Raw genomic sequence first — 14,277 nt, 5'->3', positions numbered from 1 at the left:
TAAGTTGATAGGGCTATAAACAACTTTAACTCATATAGTTAAAAAAAATCCCTCGTGATGTTTTTGGCCCGGGGGGGGGGGGGGGGGGGAATACTGTGACAAAGAGGTTAAGCTATTTATCATTCCTCTGATAACTAGTGACATTTCAAGTATGTTGCGAAGAGCCTTGGGTGATGCAATAAAAATCTCAGAAACTAGATTAACTGTCAGTGTGTTCAGAAATGACAGCCAGACCGAAAAGGAAGTGGAATAGTTTAAATGTTTTGCTTACCTAGGAAATAAGGGAAGTAGACATTTTGATAATAACCTTGTGAACAAGAAAATCTGTCTGAAAATATGCAAAGCAAAAGGCAGCAGAGAAAAATGCATTGCAATGACTTCAAAATGTTGAATGCCTTGAGAAGAAATGTGCCCCTGGATAAGGTAATAGTATGTAACCCAGAAAACATACTGAGAATAGGAATTAGTGGCACCCTTTGGTGACATTGACCACTATGAACAAAGTTGACATAATTTAATACAAATCAAAATGGTAGCTTTATAAATTTAAGGATAATTTCAAAAAATATGGATCAGGGTTATAAATAGGGACACGTGTTCAAAACTCCAGATGAAAACTAATGTATTTTTTTTTAAGCCCACAAAGTAAGCAAGGGGATCGATTCCCGTTGCTGTCTGTAAGGAGTTTGTATGTTCTCCCTGTGTCTGCGTGGGTTTACTCCAGGTGCTCCAGTTTCCTCCCACATTCCAAAGACATTTGGGTAGGTTAATTTGGGTTTAAAAAAAATGGGCGGTGTGGACTCGTTGGACCGGAAGGGCCTGTTACCACGCTGTAAATAAAATAAAAATAAAATAAAGAAAATACATTCTAAAGAGCAATGAAAAGATAATAACAATGTAATCCAATAGGGAACCATAATATAAAACAGATATTTGAAATTATATAGAATGGGATATACTCTACAGATTTCAGAAAAATAAAGGAAGATCTTGTTGAAATGTATACAATTCTCATTGAGTTTGACCAGATAGAGATGGTTTCCCTGGCTGAGGGATCGACTTTCAAAGAGCCCAGATGTCTCAAAGGGCTAATAAGGCTGGAAAATATTACAGAGGCTATGGAGAAATTTGAAATGTTTGAGCTTTTTTTTAAAATTGATGCATCACTTAGTGCAGATTAGCAAATTCAGGGATCGGGAAAAGGGATTATGGCACAGAATTTAGGACTGAGAGAATGAAAATAATCTCTGTTTAGAGATAATTTCTGGAACCCACAGTGCTCTGAATGCTCAACAGTTGAGCAAAATTTCTCCATTAAGGAACAGAACAAAAGTAATGGTTAAGGTAAGGGATCAGCCATAATTTTTCAGAAGCAGAGCAAAGTCAAAGGATTATTTGGGTTAGCCTGCTCCTATTCCTTAAGTTCTTAAACCATGCAAAACAAGTCGGACAAGGCATGAAAAAATTTTAAAATGGGAATCTCCGAAACAAACACTGAGAGAAAGAGAAAATAGAAATTTCAGATTAAACACAGCAGAGAAGCCGGAAGAAAAAGCAATAATTATTTCAAAATAATAATTCTTGGTCTGAACATGAACGATCCACCCTAATGAGAGCCAAGAACAGTCAACAGTAGAGAGAACACTTTCCAGATAAGGGAGATGAATTCACACCAGTATTACTATTCCACCATTTTTTAATCCTTTGGTGGGATTTTGCCTGCTGTCGAAGCTTCCTTGTTCTGCAGCTGTTGAATGGTCTTTTCAACCTTCTGCAGGCTGGAATAGCACTAAGATTTTGCTATATAGTATGCCAATCAAGGACATTCACATAAAAAGACAGTATCTCAAAGTGTTGCTTTTTATCCTAGATAAGCTCTTGGCTCTCAGTAGGGTGGATCCCTCATGTTCAGATCATTTATGGTTTTGGCAGTGATTAAGAACTTGGGTATGTTGTGGTTATCAACCAGTTGAAGGATCTCCTGTAGTATTCCACCCATCATCTGTTGCTCCAGAGTTTTGTTTTGCTGGATTTTAGCCTTCAGATGCCTGATACATTCTAGTATAGTCCCACTAGGTAGAAAGATGAGATTGTTGGACGGTAGAAAGAAACAAAAGATTATGAAAAATAGGTGCTTTCATCAAACTCCTGGTCATCTACTTAGATAGCTCCTTACATAGCTTATATAAAATTTTATTTGATAATGCTGCAGTGAAGCACATTGGGAAATTTTGGTAACTTAAAGAAACTACATAAATACAAATTGCTGCTGGAAGTACAGAAGTAGTTTTGCAGAATCGTTTCAAGGATGAGGGATTACAGTTATGAAGAAACACTAATGATCTTTAGGTTGTTGGCCTTTGAACAGAGAAAGGTACGAGATTTAGCAAGTATTTTAAAATGACAGGTTGCTAAACTTTTGGACTGAGACGGAAATATGAAACAGAAGTTCTCAATCAAAATTTACCTGAGCACAAGATGTATCCCCACTGCCTGTCTAATCCAAAGCCCACTCTGATCATCTGCTCAACACCACCACAACTATTCATCTACCCCAATTCTCCTCCACAATCTTCTCCACAATTCACTTCCCCTGCCATCTCCAACCCCTCAAAAGGGCAGGAGATTGCAAAGCAAAGAACTACTCCATGGAACACGAGCTTCGGGCCTCATGTGTGGTAGAACATTGGTGCATGCCCTTCAGCGAACCAGCCACGACTTGCTGTAGGCCAATTTGAGCAGGGCAATAGTTTGGACATCTCTGGTCAAGAAAACATAAATAGATCGTTTCTAGTGTAGAAAGATCAATAACCAGGGGACATCGGTTTAAAGTGATTGGAAAAAGAAACCAAAGGTAAATAGAAAATAATTTTTAAATGCCTAATGCAGATTCAACTGTATTCTTCAAAGGGAAATTAGATAGCTAAGCAAGCAATTGAGGGATAGTATGGAGGAGGGAATAGAACCAAATGGTTACTCTTCAAAAGAACCGGAACAGTCTAAGCTGAACCAGTTTCCATGATTTAACAAAATGATCCTTAAATTAATGTACCTTCTGTTTGTTTTCCAAATAGTTCATCATTCAAATATTCCTTATGTAGTTGTCTTCTAGCATTCCTGACTTTATCGCAATTACTTTGAGACCTGGTCCATTCAGTTTTTCTGTGCTCAATGTCTTTTGGTAGAGATTTATATCTCAACTCAGAAGCATTCTCCTTCCACTTCCTCTCCTTGTTCTGAACAACAGAACCCTGTTCCATACCTGACATCCACTTCTTACTTTTTTCCTTACGCCCATCTTTGGACCAAGTGCCTGGGCTGTAGCCAGCTCTCGTGACTGTGTTTGGATTGCTCATGATAACTTGAGCACACTTCCTTGCATTAGGACTGTTGTTCTCTTGTACTTCCCTTTGCTTCTGGTTTTCTGTTCTTTTGTTAAAATGTTTTGAGTGGCTTCCGGGTACAAAATGATTTTCTTGGTGCACTGTATTCCTCCAGTTAGTTTCTTCTTTGCCAATGACCAGCTCTTTGCTCCTTTTGGGAAAATTGGGCTTTTCTTCCATTTCACTTCATTAAAATGCAAGAGCCTATAAATTAAGCAAAAAAAAGATTTTTCTGTAAAATAAACACACAAGCTTGTGCAGTAGCTTCCAGCAGATTAATTGATTGTGGGGAATTATCACAGCAGAGCCTTTGCATGCCTGAAGCCCACCATGTGACTTTCTAAGAGTTCTCAATGAAGACTGATCCCAACTAAAGGCCCTGCCTGAGTTTTTCCTGTCCCTAGTCAGCCTGTTGAAATCAATCGTGAAACAAACCTTTTACAAATCACATAAATCCTAGGAGCACAATAAGTTTTAATGATGATGGAACCTTATCGCAATATACTAGGAACATGGGAAATGTAGATCATTCATTCCCTTAAACCTGTTACACCTTTCATTTAAACCATGGCAGATCTGCATTTTAACTTCATCTATCTGCTTTAGTTTCACAATACCTATGATTAATAAATATCTATCTCAGTTTTGAAATATTCAAATTTTCTCAGTATCAAGAATTTTTTTGGGAGAAAGTTCTAGACTTTCACTATGCATTGAGTGAAAATGTGCTTCCAATGTCTTCCCTGAATGGTTGCCTCTATCCCACCAATTGCTTTTGTTTCTATTCCTCTAGGCTTTACTTATACGCTGCATTAAACATACTTCCCAATTTTTTCTGCCACCTTCAAAGATTCATTTAAATACAACCTACACATTTCTATTTCAGCACACTTTTAAAATATTCCATTTAGTTTACATTGCCACTGCCTCTCATTCTTCCTACTGAAATGTATCAAATTCATAGCAGTTTTAAATTTCATCTGCCACATCCAGATCAACAGGGTGTGTGTGTTCTCCTTTAGATCTGTAAAGAATCTCTTCATTGTTTATTTAATTCCAAGCTTTGTATCTGTAAACCTTGAAATTATATTTCAAATACCCAAAGTCATGTTTTAATATCTCATGCAGAATAGTTCTACCACAAGATACCTTCTTTTAATCTAAAACAAAACAACTGCTTAATACTTACATTTTTTGTCCCTTTACCAAAGTGAAAGAGTGAAAGGCAGGCACAGTAGTGTAGCAGTTAGCGTAACGCTATTACAGCACCAGCGACCCGGGTTCAATTCCAGCCACTATCTGTAAGGAATCTGTACGTTCTCCTCATGTCTGCGTGGGTTTCCTCCAGGTGCTCCAGTTTCCTCTCACAGTCCAAAGACGTACGGGTTAGGAAGTTGTGGGCATGCTATGTTGGGGCTGGAAACGTGGTGACACTTGTGGGCTGCCCCGAGAACACTCTACCCAGAAGATGCATTTCACTGTGTGTTTTGATGTACATGTGACGAATAAAGATATCTTATCTAAAATGTGACACTTCAGGCAAACACTTCAATTTTATCATTTTTCTTTAAAACATCAGATGATATTCAGTTCCTGTGAACAATGTACAAATTTGCAACCTCCGCTTTAATTCAAACCTGCAAGTTTATTATACATCCTTGATACCTTATCAAGATCATTGTAATGAATCATGCCCAACAGCATAAAATCTATCATCCATCACACTTCACTTGTTTTAAAAAAATGACCACAATTACTCATTAACCTACATTAGGAAGTAAAAACATCTTAGGTAATCAATTTCAAGATAATATTTGCATCATATTTTTCAGATAAGCTATAAACCAAGTGAGCTTCCTCCTATGCCTTATCATTCCCAATGGAGACCTTGGACTGGAATATTGTGTGTAACATTGCAAAACAATCATTCATATCACATGGGGATGCCATCACTAAAATGACAAATGAAAATCCGTAAAGTTAATGTCGTATCATAGAACATTAGAGCACAGTACAGGCCCTTCAGCCCACGATATGGTGCCAACATTTTACCCTGCTCAAACATCTAACCCCTCCTTCCCATATAGCCCTCCATTTCTCTATTTTTCATGCAACTAAGAGTCTCTTACATGTCCCTAATGTATCTGCCTCCACAACCTCTGCCAGCAGTGTGTTCCATGCACCCACCACACTGTGTAAAAAAACTTACCTCTGACATCCCCCTTATATCTTCCTCCAATCACCTTAAAATTATGCCCCCTCATGTTAGCCATTTTCGCCCTGGGAAAAAGTCTCTGACTGTCCACTCGATCTATGCCTCTTATTATTTTGCACACCTCTATCAAGTCACCTCTCATCCTCCTCCTCTCCAAAGAGAAAAGCCCTAGCTCAGTCAACTCCTCATAAGACATGCTCTCCAATCCAGACAGCATCCTTGTAAATCTCCTCTGTACCCTCTCCAAAGCTTCCTCATCCTTCCTATAATGAGGTGACCAGAACTGAACACAATACTCCAAGTGTGGTCTAACCAGAGTTCTATAGAGCGGCACATTACCTCGCGGCTCTTGAACTCAATACCCCGACTAACGAAGGTCAACACACCATACGCCTTCTTAACAACCCTATCGACCTGTGCGGCAACCTCGAGGGATCTATGGATGTGGACCCCAAGATCCCTCTGTTCCTCCACACTGCTAAGAGCCCTGCCATTAACCTTGAATTCTGCCTTCAAGTTCAATCTTTTCTGGATTGAACCCCAGCTGCCACTTCTCAGCCCAGCTTTGCATCCCATCAATGTCCTGTTGTAATCTACAGCAACCTTCTACACTATCCACAACACCACCAACCTTTGTATCATCAGCAAACTTACTAACCCACCCTTCCACATCCTCATCCAAGTCATTTATAAAAATCACAAAGAGCAGGGGTCCCAGAACAGATCCCTGTGGAACACCACAGGTCACCGACCTCCAGGCAGAATATACTCCATCTACTACTACCCTGTCTTCTATGGGCAAGCTAATTTTGAATCCACACAGCCAAGTTTCCCTGGCTCCTGACTTTCTGAATGAGCCTTCCATGAGGAACCTTATCCTCATGCCTTACTAAAATCCATGTTCACCACAGCCACTGCTTGACCTTCATCAACGTGCTTTGTCATGTCCTCAAAGAATTCAATCAGGCTCGTGAGGTACAACCTGCCCCTCACAAAGCCATGCTGACTGTCCCTAATCAGCTATGCTTCTCCAAATGCCCATAAATCCTGTCTCTAAGAATCTTCTCCAGTAATTTGCCCACCACTGAAATAAGACTCACTGGTCTGTAATTCCCAGGGTCATCCCTACTCCCTTTCTTAAACAAAGGAACAACATCTGCCACTCACCAATCATCTGGCACTACTCTTACGGCCAGTGAGGACACAAAAATCATCGCCAAAGCCGCAGCAATCTCTTCCCTTGCATCCTGTAGTAACCTTGGATATATCCCGTCCAGCCCCCAGTGACTTACCTATCCTAATGTTTTTCAAAAGTTCCAGCGCATCCTCTTTCCTCATGTCAACATGCTCTAGCGTATCAGCCTGTCGTACGCCATCCTCACAAATGTCAAGGTCTCTCTCACTGGTGAATACTGAAGCAAATTATTCATTAACGACCTCCCCTACCTCTTCCGACTCCAGGCACACGTTTCCTCTTTTATCCCTGATCGATCTTACCCTCATTCTAGTTCGCCTCCTATTCTTCACATACGTGTAGAATACCTTAGGGATTCCTTAATCTTACTCACCAAGGACTTCTCATGCCCCCTTCTAGCTCTAAGTCCACTCTTAAGCTCCCTCCTGGCTACCTTGTAACTCTCCAGAGCCCCGTCTGATCCATGCTTTCTAAACCTCAGGTAAGCTTCTTCCTCTTGACAAGATATTCTACATCTCATTAACCACTGTTCCTTCACTCTACCATCCTTACCCTGCCTCAATAGGACAAACCTATCTAGAACCCCATGCAAGTACTCCCTAAACAACCTCCACATTTCCGCAGTGCACTTCCCCAAGAACATCTGTTCCCAATTTACGCTCCCAAGTTCCTACCTAATAGCATCATAATTCCCCCCTCCCCCAATTAAATACTTTCCCATATTGTCTGCTACTATCCCTCTCCAAGGCTATGGTAAAGGTCAAGGAGTTATGGTCACTGTCTCCAAAATGCTCTCCCAAGAGATCTGAAACCTGATTGGGCTCATTGCCTAGTACCAGGCCCAGTATGGCCTCTCCTCTAGTCAGCCTGTCCACATACTGTGTCAGGAATCCTTCCTGGACACACCTAACAAACTCTGCCCTATCTACACCAAGGAGGTGCCAATCAATATTAGAGAAATTGAAATCACCCATGACAACAACCCTGTTATTTTTGCTGCTCCTCAGTGTCTCTGCTGCTATTGGGTGGGGGTGGGGGTGGGGGTGGGGGGGGGGGTGGTGGTGGTGGTCTGTAGAATACTCCCAATAGAGTAATCGCTCCTTTCCTATTTCTGACTTCCACCCACACTGACTCAGTAGATGATCCCTCCAGGACGTCCTCCCTTTCTACAACTGTGACACTGTCCCTGATTAGCAAAGCCACTCCCCCATCTCTTTTACCTCCATCCCTGTCCCCTTTGAAACTTGCTCTCATCACCCTTGTTCCTGATACTTCTCGCATTAAAGTAGACATACTTCAGCCCATCCAACTGACTGCAATTTTGCCCTTTCAAATGCCTATCCTTCCTCATGGTCTTTCTAAACATTGTATCTACTTGTACACTAAATGCACCAACCTCTGACCTATCAGTCTGGTTCCCATCCCGCTACCAACATCCCCCCCACCAATCATTACTGCTATTCTGCAAAAAAATTTACTCAGTGTGTACTTTAGAGAGTTTGTGCATTATAATTTCATGAACTATATCACTGCCCATTTAGATCCTAAAAACTAAATAGAAACAGCATTAAGGATAATGCAAACAAACACTTGTGATTTGTCATTGTTTTTTATCTCGTGAATAGACTTGCTTCACCCATGACATACAAGGACTAATCCCAAGTTTGCAAAATTTAGTTGATCCCAGCTTGTAGAAATGAAAGAATTGGCTTTGGCAACCTACAGTTAAGGAAGAGAATCCACCAGAGCCAGCTCATGACTACTAAGTGGTTAGCAGTATTCTGTGTTTGTATGCTTTTAGGGCAGAATTATTTTTGGTTATCATATACTGACATCGCAAATTATCTGCTGATATGAACTCAAGACTCATACTTGAAAAAATGGCCTAGACTGCACATTTGAGTCTGCTGTGTGCTTCTACCCACACTCTTCTGACTCAAAAGTACAGAGTCAAGGTTTATAATAAGCTAATCAATAGGCAGATCTATCACAAAAACTTGGTTCATAGACCACCAAAATGTACAGGATTTCAATCTAGACACGAATTAGGCACATAAGTGAGGACAAAAATTCTACACAATTATTTTCAGTTCATAAGCAAAATCTTTACCAAAACTATGCTTTCACTAGAAGAGAAATCCTAAGCTCAAATGGAATTTGGAACCTACAGCATCATTGAATCCTGTGATCTCTGAAAAGAAGGCAAGGGCTTAAGGTGCACACCACCTGCAGATTCCTCTCCAAGTAACACATCAACCCAACTTGGAAATATGTCACGGTTCCTTCTTTGTTGCTGGGTCTCAACCCTGGAACTCTCTTTACTTTGTTAGTACTTTCAACAGAAGGACTACAGCAGTTTAAGAAGCTGGCATATTGGCCTATACTCAGCAGACGAGGGAAGAGAACCTCAGAGAGCATACCTTCTTGGGGAAAGCAGCATAATTTTCAGAAGGAAAGGTGCAGCAATAGGAGATGGCCGATTGGTCAGTGCAAGTTGATTGTGGTAACTACATAAGTGACTGGTGGATAGTTTTTTGTTTCATTTTCTTTCTGACTGGTCAAGAGTTTAAAAATCAGGGAATATTCACGTGTGCAAGGTCTGTAATCCTGAAGTGGTAAAACATAACATAAACTAATTCAATTAATAAATACAGCTAATTAATTAGAATAGATGGTGGGCCACATTGTGGTAAACAATGACCATATCTGCAGTAAGTGTTGGCTGCTTGAGGAACTTTGGCTCAGGATTGATGAGCTGAAGTCCAAGCTCTAAGACACATCAAGGAGGGGCAGAATTACCTGGACACACTGTTTCAGGAGGCTGTCATACCACTTAGATTAACTGCCTCTAAATTGGCAAATGATAAGGGACAAGATGGTGTGACTGCAGATGAGGCAGGTAGGGGGATCCAGAGGATAGTTCTGGAGGAGGCCCAATCCTTACCAACATGTACAAGGTCTTATTTCCTGTGCAGAAGAGGATGGGGACTGCAGGGAGGATATGCAAACTGTCCATTAGGGGAATGGACAATGTTCTCTGAAGCAAAGAGAGTCCCGAAGGCTGTGTCGCCCACCTGGTTCTAGGGTTAATGACATCTCTTCTGGAGAAGAATTTGGAGGATCCAGTGGTTGAGGTCCACGTTGGCACTAACAACATAGCTGGGATGAGGAAGGAGGTTCTGCTGAAGGATTATGAGCTCAGAGCATAATTGAAAAGCAGAACAGGGGTGATAATCTCTGAATTATTACCTGAACCATGTGTAAAATGACAAAAGGTAAAGTTTAATGAGAGATAAATGCATGGTTTAAAGCTTGGTGTGGGAGAAAAAATGCCAATCATGGGACACTGGAACCAGTACTAGGGAAAGAGAGCTGTTCCATTGGGATAGGCTTCACCTGAACTGTGCTGGGACCAGTATCCCGACAAATAACATAACTAGGGTTGTGAATAGGGCTTTAAACTAACTGGGCTCCAAGGAAAGGTTTCATAAATCAGGATGACATTAAAGAGTGGGATAGTGAGGGGGGTGTGATAGGTCAGGGCAGAAGATATAAATGAAAATATGCAAAACAGAGCAAATACAGAGTTATAAATAACTTAAAAAAATGAAAGGTTAGTGTTCTTTATTTAAGTGCACATAGCATTTGCAACAAGATAGATGAGCTGATAGGCAGACAGCAATACATATGAATGATGTAATAGCTATTACAGAAACATGGTGCAGGCTGACTGGGAATGGGCGCTCAATATTCCAGATCATACACTGTCCCAAAAGAACAGGCCAAAGGAGAAAGGAGGTGGGGTGGTGTTGTGAATCAGAGCAGTTCTGAGTCATGACATAAAGGCAGTGGATATGATGAAGAATCAGTTTGCGTTGGATTCAGAAATAGCAGGGGAAGGAAGACACAGGTGGGAGTAGTCTATAGACCCCCCCAAAATGTGAGCTCTCAAAATAAATTACAGCATAAATGGGGAAATATCAAGGGCATGTTTGAAGGAAACTACAATTATCATAGGAGATCTTAACATACATATTGAATGGGTGAACCAAACTGGCAAAAGTATCACAGAAGAAGAATTTGTGGAATGCGTCAAGAATTGCTCTTTAAGCAGTACATTGCAGACCCTACCTGGGAATGGGTTATTTTACAATTAATCTTCTGTAATCAGGAATGATTCTAAAGGGAACCTGTGGTTAAATATCCCTTAATGGATAGTGACCACAATATGATAGAATTCCAAATGCAATTTGAGGATGAACACCATAGGCCTATAACGAGTGTCTTCAATTTAAATAAGGGCAATTATAATGGTATGAGTAGTTGCTTAAGGTGGACTGGGTAAACAAGAGACAGATCAGTAGAGGGACAGTGAGATATTCAAACAGCTGGTCTATAATGCTCAGAATTTATCACAATCAAAGAGAGGAATTTCATGAGAAAGAGTCACAATCCGTAGTTAACAAAGGAGATAAAGGATAATGTTAACAGAATAAGTATTAGAAAAACTCAAGAGGGATAAAGGCAAACAAATTCACCAGGACCCTATGGACTGCACGCTAGGTTTATAAAGGAAGTGGCTGCAGAGATAGTGGACCCATTGGCTAAAATTTTTCATAAGTCATTGAACTCCGGGAGGGTACCAGAAGATTGGCAAACAGCCAATGTAACTCCTTGTTCAAAAAATGGTGAAAGGAAGAAGGCAGGGAACTACAGACCAGCTAGTTTAACAGCTATTAATGGCAAGATGCTAGAGCAAATAATCACAGAGGAAATCACTAATAATTTAGGAGAGCTGAATTTAATTAAACCATGTCAACATGGCTTTATGAAAGGCAAATTGTGTTTGACAAACTTACTTGAATTTTTTTTTGAGGATCTAATATGGAGAGTTGATAAGAGGGGAAGCTGTAGATATAGTGTATTCAGATTTCCAAAAGATATTTAACATGATGCTACACAGGAGGCTAGTCCATAAATTAAAAGCCCATGATCTCAGAGGAAGTGTGTTAGAATGGACTGAAAACCAACTGTTTCATAGAAAACAGAGTTGGAACAGACTGGAGGGAGGTAACTAGCAGAGTACGGCAGGGATCAGTTCTTGGCCTGTAATTGTTCACGATTTACATTAATGACCTGGAGGAAGGAACAGTACACAAGGTTTCCAAATTTGCCAACGATACGAAAATAGTTGGAAGAACATGTTGTGATAAGGATACTATGATTCTGCAATGGGATATAGATAGACTGAGCAAGTAGGCAAAAGACTGGCAAATGGAGTTTAATGTGGGGAAGTTCAAGGTCATGCACTTCGGTAAGAAATCAAAAGGCAGATTATCTAAATGGAGAGAGACTGCGAGTGAAATAGAGGGATGTTCTAGTGCATGAATCAAAAAAGCTAGAAGACAAATCCAACACACATAGTTATGAAGGCAAATGGCACTTTGGTCTTTATTGCAAAGGGGTTGGAGTTTAAAAATAAGGAGATTTTGTTACAACTGTACGGGTTATTGACGAGGCCTCACTTGGAATACTGTGTACAGTTTTGGTCCCCTTAGGGAAAAAAAATAGTAATATTGGAGGCAGTACAAAGGAGATTCACCAGGCTAATTCCTGGTATGAGAGGGTTGTCCTACCAAGAAAGACTAAATAGCTTAAAAGATAAAATAAGATATCTTTATTAGTCACATGCACATCAAAACACACAGTGAAATGCATCTTTTGCATAGAGTGTTCTGGGGGCAACCCGCAAGTGTTGCCACGCTTCCGGCACCAACATGGCATGCCCACAACTTCCTAACCCATACATCTTTGGAACATTGGAGGAAACCCAGGCAGAATGAGGGGTGACCTTATTTAAACATACAATATCCTAAAGGGAATTAACAGGATAGATGAGGATGTTTTTTCTGGTCGAAAAGTCTTGAACAAGGGGACACAACTACATGAGAAGAGGCCAGTCATTTAAAACTGACGTACATAGAAATTTCTTCTAACATGATGAATTTCTGGAATTTTCTGCCCTGGAGGATGGTGGAAACTGGATCATTAGAAGGATTTAAAGTGGAGATAGATAAAAATATGATGGATCGAGGAATATCGGAGTATGGAGAAATGGCAAGATAAAAATTTGATGGATCGAGGAATATCGGAGTATGGAGAAATGGCAAGATAAAAATTTGATGGATCGAGGAATATCAGGGTATGGAGAAAAGGCACTGAGGAGGAGTTGAGGCCAGCATAGTATAGCCACGATCGTATTAAATGGTGGGGCAGATTGAAGGGCCTGATGCCCTTCTCCTGCTTCTATTTCCTTGTGTTCTTATGTTCTCAAGGGGAACTGGGGTCAGGCAATAAGTGATGGCCTTGCTAGTTATGCCCAAATATGGAATAATGAATAGCAAAAATTATACCGTCCACCAAAAAAAGGGAGACATCAGCACATACAATGCCAATCAGCTTGAAGCACCAAGATGACAACAGATCTGCTACATTCAAGCTCAGTGGTGCTGTCAACACTGCATATTAACCTTACACTACTAAATAAGTCTTCAACAGTAGGAAAGAACTCCAACTAGCTCAATTGAAAAGAACCAATTTATTTCCATTCAGTGCTGATTCAATTTTATTTGTGCTTGAAGCTTCTGGACATCTTTAAAATTGCTAAGTTTTATAGGGACTGAGTGGCATGTGTAGAAGTTCCCATTGAATTCAAAACTCAGATATATATCAATACATCTTGCCTCCTACAAATCTGTGCTGGCCGTCCTTAACTGATTTATTTCTTTCCAAGTATTATCCTAATCCCGTAACGTTCTTCCAAAGTTTATCCACTACCAATCCCATTGTTTAGACAACCCAGAACTTCCTGTTACTTGATGATACCAGGCAATCCATTTTTAAATACCGTTAGAAATAAAATCATTGAAAATTTATGGCACAGGAGGCAATTCAGCCCATCAAGGACTGAATGGCCTCCTGTGCCATAACTGTTGCTCTCTCTCCAAAAATGCTGTCTGATCTGCTGAGTGTTTCAGCATCTTCTGGTTTTATTTTACATTTCCAGCATTTATAGTTCTTTGATTTTCAAAAACATATGCTATCTAGCCTAATCCCAGTTTCCAGCATTAGGTCCACGGCCTTGCACATCACAGTTCTTCTCACACACAGACAAGTACCTTTCAAATGTTTCCATCTCTACCAAACTATAAGGAAATAAGTTCCAGAAGTCTACCACCCTATCAGGAAATAAGTTCCAGAACTCTACCACCCTCTGATCAAAGTAGTTTTCCTCATCTCCTCTCTAACCCTTCCCCAAATTATTTTAAGTCTATGCTCCCTGGATATTTATATATAACAATAGCACTTTAGTAACAACTTTGTTCAAATTATATTTTGAAGGTTATGAACAGATGACAATGAAAGATAGGAAAAGACTCATTCACCCATCTAGCCTGTTTGAGTATTACCACTGGAATTCTGAC

The 14,277-nt window shown here is 40.3% G+C and overlaps 1 protein-coding gene across 1 annotated transcript in view; it reads right to left on the bottom strand.

Annotated features, from left to right (window-relative positions):
- Positions 1-14,277, bottom strand: part of LOC127572910 (terminal uridylyltransferase 7-like) — a 69,011-nt gene that overhangs the window by 53,478 nt on the left and 1,256 nt on the right. Inside the window, 1 exon segment of the mRNA XM_052020637.1 lies at positions 3,053-3,587. Within this exon segment, the coding sequence (XP_051876597.1) occupies positions 3,053-3,563 (511 nt within the window). The 5' untranslated portion in view covers positions 3,564-3,587.

This window comes from Pristis pectinata, chromosome 7 (assembly GCF_009764475.1).
Source record: "Pristis pectinata isolate sPriPec2 chromosome 7, sPriPec2.1.pri, whole genome shotgun sequence".
Taxonomy (NCBI): Eukaryota; Metazoa; Chordata; class Chondrichthyes; order Rhinopristiformes; family Pristidae; genus Pristis; species Pristis pectinata.
The sequence above is the reverse complement of the archived record's forward strand: the minus strand, read 5'-3'. Positions and strand labels throughout refer to the sequence as shown.